Here is a 21,157-nt window from a genome sequence, read left to right as displayed (position 1 = left end):
TGTAATCCCTTTTCTCTCTCTGCTAACACACACACAGAGGTTGGCACTGAAATTTTTGAAATGATGACATTCAAAGGAAGTTCAGGTTTCCTCCCAAGGAGGACCCAACGTGTTTAGATGAAACTTTGCATCTGTTCTGTTCTGCCATGCTATTCTGTGCTATAAGAAACTCTTGTTGGTGTGCCTCTTGATGAATCCTTCCCAGCTTTCATTTGCGCAGGATAATGCCCAGAACTGGCCAGGCTCCACTCAGGTGGCCAATATGAACCAACCACCTACAATGGTGGATTAACTATTTTTGGTTTTCCCCTCTGTTTAGCTGGAGAAACCTTCCCCTGAAAGTTGGTAGCAAAATAGTGTCTCTGTAAGCAAAACTACAAAAAAAAAAAGAAAGCACTTACAGAAATCCTTGTTGGGAAATGCTTCCTGGATACAGAGGACCTTGCGAAATGAGCTGCACATTGTGAAATCTCCAGCTGACCCAGAGCAGTTTCCGCCCATGTCAAGAGCGTCTTCACCTCCATGAGACCCAGGCAGAGTAGCTTGAGGCAGCCTCCTAATGTTGCCTGTGCATGGTGGCTTTGGGTGCTCCTCTGTGGGATGCAGACCTTTCCCAGTTCTGATTCAGTGAAAGAGCGCGCTTCAGGTATGGTAGCTCCAAGTAAAGCCCCTCCACTCGATCCTCCAGCTTCACCAAAGAAGGCCTTCCTTGGCCTGAGCCAACAGAGAGCCATTGCTAGTTAAGGGGCCCATAGTGCTACTCAGGAGAAAGTGGCTTTGTCTGTTCAGACACAACACACACACACCCCTGCTGCAGCATGTTAGCTGCACCCCGGCTGTAGCCAATCACCATCTTTACAGAGCTGACAGAATAATAATTTATTGGCATAAATGATGTTTAGTATCACAGTTTTATCATCAGTGACTTCAATGCACACAACAGATGGGACTACAGACACTGACTTAAGAAAGTGATGCATTCTGACGCTTGAAATAGATGGTCTCCCTCGCATTTCCCTTTTGTTATTTAAGAATATTTATACTACCACGCTTCAACCAAAAGTTCTCAAAGCAGTTTCCACAGCAAGAAGAACGAGAAGCTGACTCCCTGTCCCAAAGGGGCTCACAATCTGAAAAAGAACACAAGGGGAGACCCCAGCAACAGCCATGCGGAGGGCTGACTAAAGACAGTCGTCCCCCGTCCCGTCCCCCCCGCCCGCCAAATGAGAGAGAGCCCCCACGTGAAAGGGTGCCTCTCTCTTTGCCCTGTCGGCAGTGGTCTTTTTACCACCCCCTTAGAGTGGGGGTGTTTTTTCCTCCAGAGAAAAATCCAGATACATTACCAGCACTGAGATGTCCCCTCTGGAAGAGTCGTATTTTAAAAAGAAACGGTTAAAACTGTGAGGCTGTAGGGAAAGGCAAGCAGATATAAGTGACAGAGCCGGGGGGGGTGTGTGTGGAGGGGGCGGAAGCACCAGCCAGTGAGAGAACAAGCCGATGTGGGCAAGGGCGGAAGGCTGGCCAAGGAGGCAGAATCTGTCAGTATAAATGTAACATAGAGATAAGCAGGAGAGCCGAGGCAAAGACCCAGCCACCATGACGGGAGAGAGTGAAAGAGGCTATGAAATATGGCTCATGCGCCGCGGGCAAGTAACTTGCCTAGAGAGCAAGAGGTTGCCGGTTTGCATCCCTGCTGGTATGTTTCCCAGACAACATGGGAAGCACCTCTGTTGGGCAGCAGCGATCTAGGAAGGCGCCGAAAGGCATCATCTCCTACTGCGCGGGAGATGGCCATGGTAAAGCCCTCTTGTATTCCACCAAAGACAACCACAGGGCTCTGTGGGCGCCAGGAGTCGACACCAACTCAACATCAGAACATTACCTATTACCATGCTGTATCCTGTTGGAAACTATACATCTACTTGCAAATAGTGACTTCCATCTGTGCTGCATTAGCTAACTTAGAATTCACTTGGACATCTTTGCTTTAGAAAGAAAAGAAACAAAACCATGGGTACCATTTGCACATGTCACAAAACCAAGCACGGGCTCCATCCAAGCTGCCTCCAAAGAGGCCTGCTCACGTTCTCTACGTTGTGTCCTTCTACAAGCCAGCCACTATGGGTGGGTTCTGTAGGAAAGTGGCAGACACATTTAAAAAGTCGCTCTTAGCAGCGGTGTGCTTTGTCAAAAACATGGTGGCCCTGGCTACCAGCATGGCCAACTCCAAGGGCAGCAAAGCGAGTCAGTTGCCCTGAGGGGTCATGGGCTCTGGAGAAAACCTTTAAATAAGGCACCGCATGGTCAATGCTGTCCCCTTATTCACTGAAAGGTGGTGGTCAATCTGTATCTAAACCTCCTGATCAAGGTGGCATTTGACAGGCACCTTGACTTCCTTGCATGACTGTTTCTGAGACGCTTATCCCACCTTCTGCATCTCTTACTGAAGGTCCAAAATCTACCATCCACTCCATCCAGAGCCTGGCTACTGGCCATGGTGAGTGCACTGCAGCTGCCTATAAAGCTGAGTTTTAAGCATAGCAGCAGCAAGATGAAGAGAAAATGGTAATGATGATACAGAGAAAAAACCCCGTGTGCTTCACTTGACCCAAGCTGGTCCCTTGTTGGCCACATACACTCAAAAGAGATGTGGGGGAAGCAGGGTCAGTCCCTTACTAACGAGTAGTTTAAGTGAATCCCCCCTTTGGGAGGCTTTCATGACTCATTCCCCACCCCCACCCCCAGTTTTCTCTGTTAGGGTCACTTTCTATGTTGTGATTTAATTGCACAGAAGAAACCCTGAACATCCGTCCTTTGCCCTTATGCACATGGTTTGCCTCTGCATAGGACTTCTCCGTTCACTTCAATGGGACAAAGTTGTCACTCCATCATCCAGTCATAATTTCATTGCCCAGGGAGCAATGAAATTCAGCGAGAGATTTAAGCATCTATTTAACTATCTCATCATTGGGCCATGTTTACCTGGAAGCAAGTCCCTCAAATAATTAAAAGTGTTAGGTTGCTCGTCATTTCCCACAGGTCAACATCACGGTTCCTGTAAAAATCACACCAGTAACAAAAGTCGCAGTTCAGGAGGAAGTTTAAAGAGGAGGAGGAATGTATGTGGACAGGCAGAACAAGTGCAAATGAAAACTCTGTGCCCTTCATTTTTTAAAAAAGTGGTTACCTTTTGAGATTTACTTGCCTTTTAAATCGCACAACAATGAATGGCTGCCCTTTGTTGAAAACACAGAGATTCATGAAGCTCAGACAAGCAGAGGTTATTCTTAGCACACTTCTTCAACCAGACTTGCACAATATAGCTCACCGACCAGACAGTTTGACCTTTTCAGGATTCAGCCACCTCTCCTGTTAGTCCCAGACATGCATCCACAGCCAGAGGTTTGGTGGGCCCACAAACTCTGGAGTCCAGTTGGCTTTCATGGTGGGCACTGCTGGAAGAGTTTCCAGAGCCCCAACACTGTGACGGAGTTAATCTCTCCAAGCAGACACTTCATCCCTTGAAGCAGCACCAAGTGAGTGCAGGCAAGCAGCCAACAAGAACCAATGAAGAGGGCCACTAGCTATGAAAACAGGAGTGTTAAGGAATGCCCTCGTGGGCCACGATATTGACATGGCGCCTCATCTTGCATCAGCATTGCAGCATCATGCACCACACCTCTTGGGCTTCGCGCTGGTTCTTCCTAGTTGTGGAGAGTGGGGTTCAAGCTAAGCAAGGGCATCACTCCCTGGACGTTTGCTAGATTCTGCCAAGCGACTAATTCTCGGAAAATATGATCTTGGAGAGGAGTACCCGCTTTGGGGGACCATTCTGGACGACAGCGCGTTATCGTGACAGCTTGGCCCAGAGCAAAGCGGGGAGGAGGGCAGGGTTTGAGCAGCCTTCGGAATCTCCAGTGCCAAGGGCAGACCCAGCCTCAGGGAGGATTCCTTACTCAATGTAGTGAGGTGCGCAGGGTGCAAGTTCAAGGGCATGGGCAACGCCACCAAGCGGGGGCCGTGGCGAGCCCCAGATGCAAAAGCCACGTCCCCTCCAGCGCGGGAACCCCGGTGTTTCCAAAATGTCTGTACTGGCTCAGCAGCATCTTCAGCACTTGTCCAAGCGCTGCTGTAAACACCTCCCGCCTCGTTGTCCGATGTGATCCATTGAATATTTTGTCACCGTTCAAGTTGCAAAGAAGAAACAATGGTGCTGTGTTGTAAACAGATACTCACTTACTGGCTGTGCGTCGCCCGACAGGGTTATGGTTTATGTTTGAAATGGGCTTCCACTGGGAATGGAAAGAAGAGAAGCATTCCTGTGAGAGCTACGGACACACGCTGGAAGTCGGGGCTTCTCAAACTTGGGCCCCCAGAGGTTGCTGGCCTACAACTCCCATTGTCCCCAGTCCCAATGGCCAAAGGCCCAGTTTGAGAAGCCCCACTTTAAGTTATTAACCAGATGGGTTAATTAAAAGCCTGTTGAGAGGTTACAAAGGCAGCCTTGATAGATTGGGCAAGCCATTTTGCAAAAACGTAGTTAGGTTTAATGGCAAGTTCATGGAGAACAGAAGATGAGTATACCATGTTAGAAGAGAGAACGCATACAATGAATAATTTGATGGGGTGACAACTCTGGTTAAAATACATTCTAAACAGGAAAGTCCCTCGCCACACCCCTCACAAACTCTTTCCATTTCTCTTTCCAATGGAGCAAGATAAGCGGATTGTTTCATCATTTGTCACAGTAACCAGCTGTGCCTTGCACCGTTCCACTGATAAGACTTTGGATCTAGCAAAGTGGCATTCGTGCCATGCCTCCACCATGACTGAATGGCCTCTGGTCACTCGCTCTCAGCCTCGGTTTTCTATCTGTAGAACTGGACAGTCGAGTCCTGGATCTGAGAGAGAACCGCACCGAGACCAACACGGAGGCCGCTTGGCACCAACTGGCCAGGTGGAATCCCCTAACTCGGATTCTCAAACATCATGTTGAACTACAACTCCCATTATCCCCAGCCACAATAATGTGCCTAAAAGTGTTCTGGGCCCTGCCTGCAAGCTTATAACCTAATACAAGGGGGCTCCCAACCTTGGATCCCCAGATGTTGTTGGACGACTCCCCGCCATCATCCACAGCCACATCGGCTTTCGGCCAGTATGGTCGAAGGGGATGGGAGTTGTAGTCCAGGTCTGAGGACCCCTGATGTAAGGGGATACTCGAGCAATAGAATGTTCCGCTTGTTCTGAAGTGGTAGAGTCCCACCTCAAGAACCCCACTAGATTTGAAGCGGAGCTTGGGTCTGGATGCGGAGCTTGGTCCTAAATTGGACACGGTGCCTTTCATTTTAGGTTTCCTCAGCATAACACCGTGTATATTCCAACCCCTTGCAAAATGTATGGTCAGCCCCACCCCTGCTGCCTGGCTTTGAAGCTCCCTTTTCGCGGCTGGGGACCGGACCTGCTCAACAGGAGCCCTGCCCTTCGCAGAAGCCGGCCACCTCACCTGCGTACTCCTGCGGCAACATGGGCCTGCTGATCACTTTCTCGAAAGCTGCAATCCACTCCAGCTGGTCGCTTTCCGTCTCGCAGGCAAAGAGAAACTTCCGGTCTGGGGTTGTGATGGTGATGCCATGCTGCCAGTGATTTCCCTGGGTGGATGGCGGGAGTCCTTCCAAGACCTTGTAGCCGTTCTCTTTGCTTCCAATAAAAACCTCCCCCCGGGCAAAGGCATCCTGTGAGACGACAAGCGACAGGCACTCTGAGCATTCCCAAGGGGCCGGGATTTCTGCAGATGGATGCCTGCTCCCAGAACCATTCAACCCAGACCGAGCAAGCCATCTCCCAAGGCAGGTGATGCCACCTTTTGCTACAAGGCGGCAGCCTTTGACTGGAAGCAGAGAAACCCTTTCTGCTGTCCCATAATTTGCTTGGCTATTCAGTGAGAGAGTCCCCTTTATAAAGCATGCAATATGGAATATCCCCCGCCCCCAGGGCCCCTTATGCTTGGAACTCCCTCCCAGAATGCCCACCTGACGCCGCCTGTCTTCAGAGCCCATGAACAGAGGGAGCTGCCTTCTACCGAGTCAGACCCTTGGTCCATCTAGCTTAGGATTGTCTACACAGACTGGCAGCGGCTCCTCCAAGGTTGCAGGCAGCCCTGTCTGGAGATGGCAGGGAGGGAATCTGGACCCTGCTGCATGCCAAGCAGTGCTCTGCTGCTGAGCTGCAGCTGCTAAGCCTTTGGCGCAACCCCTTCGTTCTCTTTCTCTGCTGTCACTGAGCTGAAGCATGCTGAACAGATTGGAATGTCCCCGCAGATGTTAAGAGCAATTTCGGTGCAGCCTTATTCAAAAGACAACAATTCCAACAACTTGTCCGACGCCTGACATGGAGAACTCTCCTTGACAGCAGTAAATTCACAGGAAGATACATCCAAAAAGTATCCCCCCACCGCCACATGTAGTCACCCATCCAAATGCAAACCAGGACAGGCCTTGCTTAGCAAAGGGGGTCGATAACGGCTTGCTGCTGCTAGGCCAGCTCTTCTCCCTGAAAGAGTCCCTCTGCACTGACTGGCAGCAGCTCTCCCAAGATTTAGGCAGGAGTCTTTCCCAGCCCTACCTGGAGCTACTGCCAGGGATTGAACCTGGGATCGGTGGCATGCCAAGCAGATGCTCCAACACTGAGCTGCCGTCCTCCCTATTCCTTAAGACCACTTAATGGAACTTTGGGGAGCAGTAACACATTTCGGGATGAAGAGACTCTGTTGCTGGACTCAGCAGTTCTTTGGCGTCTCCAGTCCCTCATGCAATCTGGGGCAAACGTTCAAACATGGGCTTACCAGGGGATCTTTGAAATACATTAGTCTTCGGTCATCCATGGTAAACCAGCGCTTCTTGAAGCCTTCGGTTTGCTGAAGAGTGAGACAGAGGAATTAAGCCGGGGAGCACCATTTGCACTGGATAAGAACTAAAAAAAGAATCCTAGCAGTGCCTCCATATATTAGGCTCTGGATCCGAGCAGGATGCAGCCCATCAGAAAGACACGTGTGTAGACAAATGAGTGACAGGAAAACTAAACATGATTTGTAGCCAGGAGTGGCTCCTCCTAACTCCGTTTGCTCCTCTCCAGCCCCATGCACGGCCTGCAGGCTGGCCATTTGTCAGGAAGAGCTGCATGGTTAACCACGCAGCTCTACCTGAGGAATGGCCAGCCTGCAGGCCGTGCAGAGAGAGGAACAGAGGGAGCTCCGGGAAGGAGAGGCCGCTGTCCTGCCTTTGTCCCCGCCACCCTCAGCTCATTTGGACAAGCCGCTTCTGTCTGTAGCTGGAGACAGGAAGTAACCGGAAAGGGGGGGGGCTTACTCCAAATGAAATAACAGGCCGTTGGATCCTGCCCATGCTTGCTTTGACTCCATGGGGTTCAGTGGGACTTGCTTCCTAGGAAGCATGCAGAGGAATCCTATTCCTGCAGGGGGACCCATCATGAAAGGCAGTGCCCAGATTAGGGTATGATTCTATTCAACTGTTTGCAGCAACAGCAGCAGGGAGGACGGGCACTCTCTTCTTTTTTTGCAAGGGGCAGTTGGAACTCAGATCTGATTTAAGTGCCAGACTTATTTAATTTGCTGTTAATAAATTGGTTAATCACAGAGACGAATGGCTTGATTAATGCTCTTGGCTCACAGCAACAAGAAACGAATTAATTTCCCAGTGAGCCTCCTTAATTAGGATAGATCAGGTGAAGTGTGAATAGCCAGCAAAGCTTAAGTATTCACGTGTGTGTAAAGCTGTTTCCTGTGTGTCCTCTTTGGCGTCTTCAAAAACTGGGCTGTGTGCAACCTGAAAATTCCCATGAGCTCAGAAAAGCCACAGAATTCTGCTGCCTGAGAATCGGGAGTTTTCATTGTTTTTAATGAGTCAGGTATCCAGCTGTCATGGTTGCAGAAATATGCTTGAAATTCTGTAATCTTAGTAATGAGTCTGTAATTCCTTCTGCAGTTTTCCTCCCTCCCCCCCCCAACCCTTTTGCATTGTTTACTATCCACCCTGGTGAAGACTTCTGAAGACCTAGAAAGCTTCCTGCTCAAGATTATGTCTTTTTGGTTGGTTCTAATCGAGGGAGATGGTGGCTTTTAAGCAAAATAGGTTTATGATCCTGCTATGTAATTCCACCTCCATTTTAGACCTGCTAAAGCCAGTGCCTACAGTAGACAATGGAAAATATGGACATGTGGCTACCATCTGAACTACAGTGAGGGGCCCCATGGTGAGCAGCACAGGTAATTGGGGGGGGGCAGGGTTAGAACATTTTCTAACATTCTTTTTTTCCACCCGGAGGTTTCTAAACAGCACAAGAAAGAATATACTTGCTTTTGGCACATACAGAAAACACAGCGTGTCCCACCTTTGGCCCAGTTTTTTCCATGTAACCTTCTTTCAGGTAGTTCCTAGAAAGCTTTGGCACCAACTAAAGTTGTTGAAATACAAAGGGGAGTGGGGGGGGACACACAGCATCAATCACAGAGCAAAGAAATGCATATACATCAAAAGTTTAGCATTAAATGTCCCATTGCATCCTGGCTCGTATTAGCCTTTTTTTTTTTATTGGCCCCATTGCCACAGGTGACCTGGGGTTCTAGAGCAGTCTGGACGACTCACTTTACTTTTCTCGTGATTATCAGGATTTTTTTATACCTAACATAATACAACTCTTGCATGACTGAATTTTTTAACTGAACATTTTTCCAGAACGGCACCTTCTTTTTTTTAAAGCCTGGACACATTCAACATGATGGAACCCTCCCAACGTACTGATTTTGGTGGACAAACATGGAGAACATTTGCATTTTGCAGAAACCTGGCAGAACATAGGCATAGGAACAGCTAGTCAATTTTTCTGGGGATTGCGAAACACACCTTCAGCTACGGGGAAAGGGAACGTTACGTATGGTGGCACCCTCCCAATGTGTAGATGCTGGTGGACCAATATGGGGATTCTGTCATTTTACAGGAGTCCCACAAAAAAGAAGTGGCTTAAAGACATCAGGGGTAGAAATAGCTGTAAACACATCCTCTGCTACGAGCCATGGGAACAGGCAATATGATGGGGCCACCCCAACATACCGATTCTGGAGGACAATAAGGGGAATTTTGGTATTTGTCAGAAATCTGGCAAAAGAAAAAAGGGGGCTTAAAATAAGAGGGTTAGGAATAGCAAACAAATTTTTCTTGGCCTCGCTCAGTACCATCCTTGACTATAGGAGAAGGAAACGCTCAACATGACGGCACCCTCCCAACACACTGATTCTAGCAAGGCTGTTTTTAAATGAAAATTTGGAAGTGCAGAATGGGACGCAAATTCAGTTTGCACAGGTAGCAGATGTCGGTACAACACACACACACACACCCTGTGCTTTTCCTTGTCTGTGCACACATCTTTTGCTGCCTAGAGTCACATGCTATGACATTGATGAGCCTACGTAGAGCAGGAGAAAGTCCTCAGACTTTCAGAAGAGTGTTGTATGCGGTGGAGGAGACACAGTGGGGAGCAGCAGTGGAGTCTGCGGGAAGCGTCTTTGCCAGGGGGAGGAGAAATGGGGCAGCTTGGCCAGGGTCTGGGTTCAAGAGGAGCCAGGACCACTCGACTTTTCTTATGTTTATCAATCACTTTTTTACATTACCAACCACAGTGATCTTCACTATTTTTGAAGTGGGGCCACTTTGTGGCCCCAAACCCTTTAATGCAGGAGCCATTTCCCACTGGGCTGACTTCCACGAAGCCCTGCTCTTTTCTCAGTGCCAGGAGGGCCCTTTAAGAGAGACGGAGCTCTATGGGGAAAGCACTGGGAAGGGCTGCACTCCATGGCATCCCAGGCATGACTCCCAAGATAGTGCAGAGGCTCCATTTCCCTTAAAGGAGCCTGCTGGCACTGGGCAAGACACAGTGAGAACAGTCACCTCCGCCTGGTGCCCAGGGGACTCTGCAGAGTAGTCAGCTTTGGCCCAAGCTTCACACAGGATCATGAAACAAGTTATCAAAGAGCCATGCTTGGGGCTGACAGAAGCCACCACTGGTTCCCGGGCCCTCCCGTGAAGAACACTGATCTAACACAATGGACCATTTGCATGACTGCCACTGCAGTCCCGATGATCAGGACCACAAGAGCAGGAGAAGGCGATGAAAGTTAGAAGTCTTGCAATGCTATCCCCCTCATTTCTAGTTCTAGGGGGGTAGACCTTGTCAAAAATCACAATGAGCATCAATCCCCCCAGATGGACTAACTGGTATAGCTTAGCAGCAGGGCCTTCTCAGCAGCTAACCCAACAGTATGGGATTCCCTCCCTCAGGGGAATGTGCTCAGCTATTCATCGGCTGCTTTTTGAAGCCATTGTTTGAGAAGCTGCTGCCTGACTAATGTCTATCTATCTATCTAATTCCCTAAGGCATTAATTCTCTAAGGCATACCCGTGGCTAATCCCGTGCGTGGCAACTCTTGCGACAGTTTTTGAGAAGAAGCACCTGATTGGGCAGTGGGGATTTCATATGCAGATAGGGAGGAGGAGCCTGTGATGAATAAGATCAGTTGGAATGCAACTATTACTGGTCGGAAGATCTTGATTGTAGAGGAGACGAATTATAGATAAATAGAGAAGGGTCTGCGAAGAGAGGAACGTGAGGGAGGAAAGCCCCTTCAGGCGAAGGAGGCTGCCAGCATGAGAATTTGGAGGAGGAAACAAGATGAACAAGATCTGTTAACTCAGGAAGGAAGGAAGGAGAAGAAAGAAAGGAGAAGAGTGAGTGGAGGAGAGAGAAAGAGAAAAAGAAGGGAGGGGAAGAGAGAAAGAAAAAAAGGGACGGACCTGAGCCTGTTGGCAGCCTGAGGGGAACGAGGGGCCATGGTGGTGCTTATTGGCAGCAAGGAAGGGCCCGGTCAACCACTGCTGCTGTTTGGGGCTACTGAGGCCATTGGTGGAGGGAGGCAGGCAAGGCAAGGGACGGGCCCAGAGGGGACGCAGCCTGAGGGGAATGAGTGGCCATGGGGGTGGTGGCAGCGAGGAAGGGCCTGGTCAACTGCTGCTCCCCCTGTGGGGAGGAGCAGGGCTCGGGTGAGGGTGGGGAGGTCTCTGGGGGTAGGGGGCCGCAGCCTGGCCAACGCTGCAGCCGCGACCCAGAGGGGTGAGGGGGATGGAGTAAAGGGATGGAGCAGCAGGAGTGCGGCTCAGGTGAAGGTGGGGAGATCTCTGAGCTGAGGGGGGCTGTGGCGGGGGCGTTGAGGGGAGCAAGCAAGGACTAGCATGCAGGTGCACTGTGCGAGTTAAGCTAGTTAACTTGATTATTCTGTTTTATTGTGTTGCAAACCACTTTGCCCATTAGTTCTAAATGCAATAAAGACTGTGCATGCATGCGTGTGTGAAAGTGGCTAGGAAGACAGGTTTGGGTCAGTGGGTGACAAGTGTGGCAAGATGTGAGCTCGCGTGCTGGCAAGGCTCACAAAACGGCCACATTCCCCAGGCATTCAGCACAACAAGAAGACACGAGCAATGATGAGCAACAAGAGAGTAAAACGGGCACTCACATCTGTGTCGCTCGCTCCGGGGAATGCCACTTGTAAGTAGTGGAACCGTGCAGCACGGATGGCATTGAACCAGTCCACCATTTCCTGGGGACGGGGGGAAGGAGAGAGAGCAGTCAGAAAAAACAGGATTTCAAATGATCGATATTAGCCTGACCTTGAGTCAGACCGCTGGTCCAGCCAGCCCCGTATTGCCTGTTCTGACCATATTGTCTGCTCTGGACAAGGGCAGCCCATGCAGGGGAACTCCGTGGGTCCTTCTCACTTCCCCAAAGGCAAGAGCAAGCCTGGGGGGCCCCGTGCTCCAGAGTGACAAAATCCCTCTGGAAGGGGGCCAGGATAAGGCCATCCCAAGAAGAACTCCCGTCCCAGACTGGAACAACCACCAATATTTATATACTGCTTTTCAACAAAAGTTTCCAAAGAGACACATAAAGAAATGACAAATAAATAAATAAGACAGCTCCCTGTCCCTAAAGGGCTCACCGTCTAAAAATAAACAAAAGGGAGACGCCAGCAACAGCCACTGGAGGCAGCTCAGTATGCACAGCAGATGCTCTACCATTGGGCGGAGTCCCCTCCCCAAACCCAACCATGTTGCACAGTTGGTCTCCAATACAACTCATCCGATTTGGGTTCTCGGGTTTGAGCAAGTCAGAACGGCGCCACTGTCATGCAAGCCAAAATGCAACATTTTGCCGTCATCATGTAGCCAGGTCTCAAGCCCAACAAAAGCCCACAACTTCCAGCCGCGAGTGCCTTGCACTTCATTTCCAGACATGTACTTAAAGTATCTCCAGACTTTTCAATCTTGAGGCAGAGACAGTGGCCATGACACAAGACGGACAGCAGGGGGCACTTCAGCCACAAAGAGAACGCTGGGAAACCGAGAAAGCAATTGTGTGTGTGTGTGTGTCTCTCTCTCTCTCTCTCACAGGAATCAGAGCAGCACCTGCCCTGACAGAGGGCTTCCTGCGTGACCAAAACTGGGAAGGCTGGCCCAAGCCACTGGCCTGCTTGACCACCCTGATGGTTCACAGCTCAACTGGCTGCAGACCGTGCATTCACAGTCAACATGCATATGTGTTGAATCTGTGTGCCGCGTCCACATGATTCACCTCTACACACACACACACTGCATTCAGCCCTCTTTACTGCTAGACATCACTCTCGAAGTTCCTGAGGGTTTCTGGGTTCTGTGCTGACTTTTAAAATGAATGCAAGTACAGCCACCCACACACAGATGATTGTCCATGTGTGGAGGCACTGAGGGAGCCGGACACCTTTGGGCAACTGGAGGTGGTCCTCAAAACCCACCTTCCCTGTGAAGCCTTTGGCACAACCCCATCGCTCTTACCCCCGGCTAAAAGTAAAGCAAAGTTGTGCCATCGAGTCGGTGTCGACTCGTGGTACCCACAGAGCAGCCCCATGGTTGTCTTTGGTAGAAGACAGGAGGGGTTAACCATGGCCATCTCCCGCACAGTAGGAGATAATGCCTCTCAGCATCTTCCTAGATCGCCGCTGCCCGATACGGGTGTTTCCCATAGAACATACCAGTGGGGATTCGAACAAGCAACCTCTTGCTCGCTAGGCAAGTTACTTCCCCACTGCGCTATTATTAGCGCATGCTCTCTCTCGCTCTCTCACACACACACACACGGGCTTCCCCGCTCCTCCACATCCGGCTCTCCTCTCTCGTTGCTTTCCTCTGGCAAATCTTAGGCTGTATCCTCCTCAGGGCTTGAAGCCCTTCCTCCTGTTCCTCTGTAGAGAGCCGTGCAACTGCGGGTGCTGTGTCATGGGGGAGAGAGTCGGCCTTCTGGAAGCGAGCATCAGCGGTCCCCTTTGCGCTGGTTTGCCTTTGGCTGGGTGGCTGCGTGTGAGCGCGGCCTGCCGCACCATCCAATGGGGCTGCACCTCAGGGGCAGAGGAGCCTGTGCTTGGCCTGCAGAAGGCCCCTGGTCCAGTCCCCGGAGGCAGCAGCAGCAGCATCTCCAGGGCGGGCTGGGAGAGACCCCTGCCGGAAACCTTGGAGAGCCGCTGCCAGTCAGTGTCATGAGCGCTGAGCTAGACGGACCAAGGGCCTGACTCGGTATGTGGCAGCTTCCTCTGTTCCTAACTAACAAACAGCAAAACCAGCAGAACGCAACTAACGCTTCTGCTGAGATGATGGGGCGCACGTGTTGGGAAGCGGGGCCCTCTTCTTTCTTAAACGTGTGGCTTGCTCTTCATTCAGACCTTACACACACAGCCAGCCGTGGGCAGGCGAGGTTAAGGCCCACATGCAGCTTGCTCCCTGCACTGACAAGGAAGGGTGGGCAGGGGCGGGTGTGTGCCAGAGGGCCTCCTCATTCCCAGCAGCTCCCCTCTACCGGCTGATCACCACTGGCCGGCTGGGATGGAAGCTGGGATCAAGCCTGTGAGACGGAGGCCTGAGGATAAAAACCACCTGCATTTGGAGCAATCCGACGGGGCTCCAAGTCACCCGAATCTACCCCCAGGAAGAGGGACAGAGCAGGACAGGCCTCCTTTGAGCCTGGAAGGGCTGGAGGGTCCCAGAGGGAGGGAGGGGGGAGGGAAAGCAGAGCGGGGTGGGGCATCTCTTTTGCAGCGAGGAGGGACGCAGGAAGGTCCCTCTTGCAGGAGCTGGAACCTCCCCCTGCAGCCAGTTTGTGGAAGGATCTAGAGTTGACGGGGTCAAGCGTCTCTGTCCCGGATGAAAAGCACACACAGAGAGCACACTGGGACAGTCGCCCTGGGATGCTGTCGCTACATTTCTCGACCCCGCTGCTCTCACATGGCCTCACTGCTGTGCCTCCTCCTCGCTGCAATGCCACGTGTCTGAAGGCTCCTCGCCATCCCTCCATGCATGTTATTCATTTACTCTGCAACGGCCAATATGAACATTCAAAGCTGCCTTGTACTCAGTCGGGCCATTGTTCCATCTGGCTCAGGGCCGTCCGCTCTGGCTGGCAGCAGCTCTCCAAGGTTCCAGGCAGGAGTCTTTCCCAGCCCTAACTGGAGATGCTGCCAGGGATTGAACCTGAGACCTTCTGCATACCAAGCAGATGCTCTTCTCACTGAGCGTCAGCCTCACCTTAACTATTTGGGCAGCAGCATTTCAGTAGGAGATTGCTGAAAGGCATCATCATCATCTCAGACTGCGCAGGAGGAGGCAATGGTCAACCCCTCCTGTATTCTAGCAAAGACAAGCACAGGGCTCTGTGGTCAACACCGAATCGACGGCACACTTTAACTGCAAGAAGGAGCAAACATACCTAAAACTGCTTTGTGCCCGAGTCAAACCATCAGTTCATCTGGGTCAGTTCTGTTTAACTGACTGGCAGCTGCTCTGAAGAGTTCCAGGCCAAACTCCTTTCTCAGCCTTCCCCGGAGAAGCGGTCAGAGATTGGACCGGGGGCCTTCTGCTCGGAAAGCAAGCGCTCTGCCAGTCCGAGCCCAGCCTTTCTTACACCGTGCTCAACAGGCTCATTTAGGAGCCCACGATAATAAACACTGTACACTCTCTTCTAGCGGGGGGGGGGGGTCTTAAACTTGAGTCCCCAGATGCTGCTGGACTACAACTCCCATCATCCCCAGCCACTATGACCTTCACATTGGCTGGGGATGATGGGAGTTGTCGTCCAACATCAACTGCAAAAATGAGAAGAAAGGGAACGCCACAGATTTCCTTGGGGAGGGAACCCCACAACTGTGCAGCTACCGTTGAAAAGGTACTGGTTGGATCTGGGCTAATGGTGGGCTAGACCCTGTGAAACCAACCACAGTACTCCTGTGACTGCAGATATGGACATACATGAGATGCTCGTGCAGAATCCCATCCAGTCACTGACCAGATGCTACCTGCGCCTTCCAATCCCATCTGTCTAACACAGGAACATCGGAAGCTGCCCTCTGTCAGACCTTTGGTCCATCTAGCTCAGTATTGTCTACCCAGACTGGCAGCGGCTTCTCCAGGGCTGCAGGCAGGAGTCTCTCCCAGCCCTATTTGCATACAGAAGGCTCCAAGTTCCCTTTCTGGCATTTCCAAACAGGCAGATGCTCTTCCCAGAGTGGTCCCATCCCCTAAGGGGAGTATCTTGCAGTGTTCACACATGTCGTCTCCCATTCAAATGCAAACCAGGGCAGACCCTGCTTAGCAGGGGGGACAATTCAAGCTTGCGGCCACAAGACCAGCTCCTCCTCCTCTCCCAGGACCTGCAGATCTCAGCCTATCCCTGCTATCCAGAACCCCGTACCTGCCCAATTCCCAAATCTGTCCGGTTCTGAACAACTACCTCAGCCCCATTGAAGCCTGGTTCATCACCCTGTGGGCCAGTACAGAACCGGGGGGGGGTGCGACTTCCCCCTTTGCACACACACCCCCCAAAAGGATGCACGGAACGAGGAGACGCGAGCCCCTGGCCTGTGCTCTGCGGCTTCCCTGCAAAGGCGGCCTTGAGGCAGCCTCTCTTCCTGCTCCAGCACACCCACCTTGCCATCCTCATGGTAGACGAAGATGTTCCGTGTGCTGTTGTCTTTCAGGTAGGTGATCTGCAGTCCATGCGGGTTTCCTATTTTCCCCGGCTGGAAAGTTGCATTTAAATGCTCAATCTTCATAACGGCTTTGGGCTCTTTTGCCTGGAAAAGAACAACAAACAGAGCCCACGATGAGAAGGGGGAAACGCCCCGAGAAATGGAGGCTTTCCGAACAAAGCCCAGGTTGGCTCGAGGGTGTGGTCCTGATCCAGCCATTCCAGTGAGCGTAAAAGGAGCTCCTGCTCGAAGAAAGGCTGTGACCTTGGCAGCTGCCTTATCCTGAGTCAGACCATGATCCCCTCTAGTTATTGTCTACACAGACTGGCAGCAGCTCTCCAAGTCTCTGCTGCCGGAGTGAACTTGGGATCGTCTGCATGCAAGCATGGAGATGCTCTGCCACTGATCTGTGGCTCTGTCCCCTATGGAGAACATCTTACAGCACTCACAGGTAGTCTCCCAGCCAAGTGCAAACCAAGGTGGGCACTGCTTAGCAAAGGGGGCAGTTCATGCTTGCGACCACAAGACCAGCTCTCCTCCCTGATAATAAGTTCTTAGGAACCTAGGAAGGTGCCTTATCCCGAATCAGACCTTTGGTCCATCTAGCTCAGTATCATCTACACTGACTGGCAGCAGCTTCTCCAAGGTTTCAGGCAGGAGTCTTTCCCAACCCCATCTGGAGATGCTGCCAGGGGCTGAACCTGGGACCTTCGGCATGCAAAGCAGGTGCCCTACCTCTGAGCTGCAGCCACACCTGTAGACCAGTGTTCCCTGTAACAGGGAATCCCAGATGTTGCTGACTACAACTCCCATAATCCCCAGCCAAAGGCCATTGCAGCTGGAGATGCTGGGAGTTGTAGTCAACAACATCTGGGATCTCTTGTTACAAGGAAGACTGACACAGACTAGCGGTGGGCCCACTTCAGCTGTTGTTGAACTACAATTCCCATCATCCCCAGCCACAATAAACTGTCATTGGGGATGATAGGAATTGTAGTTCATCAGCAGCTGGAGGGCCAGGTCTGCCCAGCTCTGCCCTAGACCCAAGAGCCCTGGGCTGCTGCTGGACAAGGCCCCATTGATGGGAGCCGAGACTCCCAAGAGTCTTAATAGAGAGGGAGACGGGAGCGAGAGCCCTTCGGGTTCCAGACAGGCTGGGCAGCCGAAATACACTGAGCTGCATCCAAGCAAGGCGTGCCATTCTATCGTTGGCTGCCCAGGGACGTTTTGGGCAGGGCGGCAGATAAATGCACTCAAATAAGATATAAGTGGACTTAAAACGCAGAGATGGGCTTGCAATAAGAATACAAGGCAGGTCCTCTTCCTCTGGCAGATAACGGCAAGTCTTTTGAAACTTCCAGTAAAAACCGCTAGGCTGGATGAGGGCAGCGCACGCGGGGGGACGCCGTGGGTCCTTCTCACTTCCCCAAAGGCAAGAGCAATCCTGGGGCCCCGTGCTCCAGAGTGACAAACGCCCTCTGCCAACGCCATGGAAGGGGGCCAGGATAAGGCCATCCCAAGGTCACTGCATTGCAACCGGATAACGGAGTGGGGAGGGAAAGGCTCCCACCCCAATACTGCCACAAGGGGTGGGGGTGGGGGCACTGGCTGAAAGCGCCTTAAAAGTGGGACTGCACAGATTCACAGAAGGGGAGAGTCTTCGGTTAGTCATGATGGCTGTGTGGAGCCTCCAGATTCGGAGGCAGTCTACCTCCAAATACCAGTTGCAGGGGAGCAGCAGCAGGAGAGGGGGCCTCATGCCTTCATCTGCTGCTTGTGGGCTTCCCAGAGACCGCTGGTTGGGCAAGAGGATGCTGGACTGGTTGGCCCTTGAGACTGATACTGTGGGGCTCCTCTTTTGATCGATCGATTGATCAAATCTATATGCCACCTAGTATAAAAATCTCATGGTGGTGTACAGAATTAACAAAACATATTTTAAAACATTGAAATTCATAAAAAGATAAAATAGAGGAAAACACATCAACATTTAAAAGTTTCTGATGAATGGGAAGGGGACCTTATGGCCCAGCTGGATACTGGAGCTCCATGATGGGAACTTTTTGAAAGAGCAGCCATGTGGGAGGAGCAATCTGCCCCCATGGCCGGGGGGGGTGGGAGGTGGCAATATTTTCTAACCATTCCCGGATTTAAATCCACCACCACCACACCGGCTATTTAGCCGCAGAGGAGAAAACTTATTTTGTGTTTGTAAGTTCTCCCCTCCATGGCTAAGAGCAGCTTTGGGGGAGGGTTTGGGTTTCCACAGGGTGGAGAGGGTTAGAAACCTCCTTGCCTCCTTGCGGTGGCCCTGATCCCAATCTTGGGGACCCAAAAGACGCCAAGCGTCTCAGTCAAGGAGCTCTCGCATCCCGTCTGCTTTGGCCTTCAGAGGTGAAAGACGAGAAGCAGCAGAGAGGAGCAGTGTTCCCTCCCAGATGTTGCGGACTACAACTCCCAGAATCCCCAGCCAAGGGCCATTGCAGCCTTTGGGAATCCCTGTTAGAGGGAACCGTGGTGAGGAGGCAAAGAGGGGAGGGACATGCCCACAAACAGGAGATAAAGGCAACTTCCCTCCCTGCTGTTACCTCCTGCAATTGGTATTTGGAGGTAGACTGCCTCCGAAACTGGAAGTTCCACATAGCCACCACTTCTTCAAATTGCAAGAACTATTCTACAAACTGCAATGAGGCTGGACAGTCAGAGTTAGACACTGAAAACGTGACCGTTTCCTTCTGAAGGGCATTGGGGCCCAAGAAGATGCACACAGCAAGAGATTTCAGTGGTGGGATCACGGAGGGCTGGCAATCCCCTTGAGCGCACCTTGGGCCCCCTCCCCACCCGGCCCCACGGCAGGCAGACGGGAGCAAGTGCAGCGAAACGAACTTGTGACACACGGCTCAGGCCCAAGGCAGCCCTCCGGAGCCCCTTACGTCATTCTTGTTGTAATACTTCAGCGCTCCTTCCCGTTCAGAGAGGACAAATTTCCTGCTCAGGAACTGCCCGTTGTCGCGGCCTCTCTTCCAAAGAAACCCTTCCCGGTACCCTACGGAGAGAAGACGACAAGAAAAGAGGCTCTTCTGGTGACAGCGGACAACTGGGGGGGAGGAGGACACAAAGACTCGCTGGGCTTCTGTGCACCCGGAGCCGAGGAGAGGCCGTCCCTCCTCCGGCTGCCCGTCCAGTTTGGCTGCGACCTCCTGGCCCCTGTGAGAGCTGCAGCCTGCCAGCCCAGAAGCTCTGCTGGGGGCCAAGCCAGTCCACACCTGCTGCATGTCTGCTCCTGCCGGTCAAGTGGCAGCTGCAGGGGGTGCGGGGAAAGGAGTCGTGCCCTCCACACCCAGAGAGAGAGCCTGCCACGGCTTTGCTCCCACCCCTGCGTGAAGGTAAAACACGCAAACATTGGGAGATACAACCACCGAGCTCCCAACACCATGTCTGCATTGGCCAGGAAGGTGAATCAAACTGAACCTGAACCCCAAACCAAGTTAGGAACATAGGAAGCTGCCGCATGCTGAGTCAGGCCCTTGGTCCACCTAGCTCAGGATTGTCTACACTGACTGGCAGCGGCTCTCCGAGGTTTCAGGCAAGAGTCTCTCCCAGCCCAACCTGGAGAGGCTGCCAGGGGGTGCACCTGGGGCTCTCTCCATGCAAAGCAGATGCGCTACCAGCTATGACCCCACCCCTCAAGGGGAATACCTCACCGCACTGACATGTCATCTCCCTTCCAAATGCAAACCAAGACAGACCCTGCTTAGCAAAGAGGACAATTCAATTCACGCTCACTACCACAAGACCAGTCTTGCTCCCCGAAGCTCAGAAGGGGGTTTCTTCCTTGTCAACTGCCTCCCTCCACAGAGAAGCAGGGCTGCACACTTACTGGTGAAACCTGGAAGGCGGGTTTTATTTTGTGGTTTAACTGTAGGACGCGGGAATAGCAGAAGAGGGTATAGCTGAAGGGAAAGGCTGGCAACTGGGCCACGGAGAACAGATTAGTAAAAACCAGCAAGGAATAGGGGGGGGGACTCCTGCCTGCCTGTGGATAGTCCTCCTCAATGGATTTTGAGAACACCCCAAGGGTGATATTTCTCCACTTCCCAATCACACAGAAGTGAATGCTGGCAACTGTATTTAGGCGGCTGTCAACACTCATCATTGTATCTTGGAGTTTCCAGACTTCCATAAAATTTGCCTGGGATTAGGGATGTCCATCACGTCTGAGACGCAGGACACACTATTTTAAACATCACATCCACAAAAGGCTGGAGCGCCACCAACCGAATCTTTCCAGCAACAAAACCGCCTGCCTTTTCTTATTCCAGAGAGGGAGCTGTCAGACACCAGCATGTCAAAAGCCAGGCAACACAGCCTTACTCCAACCTGACGATTTAATCAGCCATCTCCCCCCAGGCATCACCTGTGTACCTGTCTGCTTTTTGCCAGCCTCCTCCAAGGAGAAATTCATTAGCCTCCCTGTGATCTCTGGTGTACCAATGCAGTGTGGAATTAAGCAGCATTTCACAATGAATCCTGGAAGCTCCGATTCAAACGTCAGAGTGTGGAAGGAGGACCAGCTTCCTGGTTTACCTATGCTCAGCAGCTGTATCATGTAAGAACCTAAGAGCCCTGCTGGATTAGGCCAAAGCAGCGAGGCACAACTTCAGCCCTCCAGCTCTTGCTGGACTACAATATCCATCATCCCCGGCCACCCAGCTAATAGTCAGGAATGATAGGCGTTTAAGTCCAACATCAGCAGGAGGGCAAATGTTGTGCAGCCTGATCTGCAGCGTGTGTGTGTGTGTCTGTGTCTGTGTGTGTGTGTGTAAGGTAAAGTGTGCCGTCAAGTTGTTTTCGACTCCTGGCACCCACAGAGCCCTGTGGTTTTCTTTGGTGGGATGCAGAAGGGGTTGACCATGGCCACCTCCTGTGCAGTATGAGATGATGCCTCTCAGCATCTTTCCTATATTGCTGCTGCCCGATAGAGGTGTTTCATCCAGCGGGGATTTGAACCGGCAACCTCTGGCTTGCTATTCAACTCATTTC

At 51.8% G+C, this 21,157-nt stretch overlaps 1 protein-coding gene across 4 annotated transcripts in view; it reads right to left on the bottom strand.

Annotated features, from left to right (window-relative positions):
* Positions 1-864: 864 nt before the first annotated feature.
* The window catches only part of ADAP1 (ArfGAP with dual PH domains 1), a 59,667-nt gene continuing 39,374 nt past the window's right edge, over positions 865-21,157 (bottom strand). For 3 of the 4 annotated variants that reach the window (XM_053276236.1, XM_053276239.1, XM_053276238.1), the window contains 7 exons: positions 19,048-19,160; positions 16,073-16,219; positions 11,582-11,665; positions 8,389-8,472; positions 6,845-6,916; positions 5,507-5,735; positions 865-4,292 (listed from right to left, as the gene is read on the bottom strand). In XM_053276236.1, the coding sequence (XP_053132211.1) occupies positions 4,264-4,292; positions 5,507-5,735; positions 6,845-6,916; positions 8,389-8,472; positions 11,582-11,665; positions 16,073-16,219; positions 19,048-19,160 (758 nt within the window). In that variant the 3' untranslated portion in view covers positions 865-4,263. The remainder of the gene's footprint in view (positions 4,293-5,506; positions 5,736-6,844; positions 6,917-8,388; positions 8,473-11,581; positions 11,666-16,072; positions 16,220-19,047; positions 19,161-21,157) is intronic. The other variant, XM_053276237.1, reaches the window with a different exon arrangement.

This window comes from Hemicordylus capensis, chromosome 13 (genome assembly GCF_027244095.1).
Source record: "Hemicordylus capensis ecotype Gifberg chromosome 13, rHemCap1.1.pri, whole genome shotgun sequence".
NCBI classification, from domain to species: Eukaryota; Metazoa; Chordata; class Lepidosauria; order Squamata; family Cordylidae; genus Hemicordylus; species Hemicordylus capensis.
The sequence above is the reverse complement of the archived record's forward strand: the minus strand, read 5'-3'. Positions and strand labels throughout refer to the sequence as shown.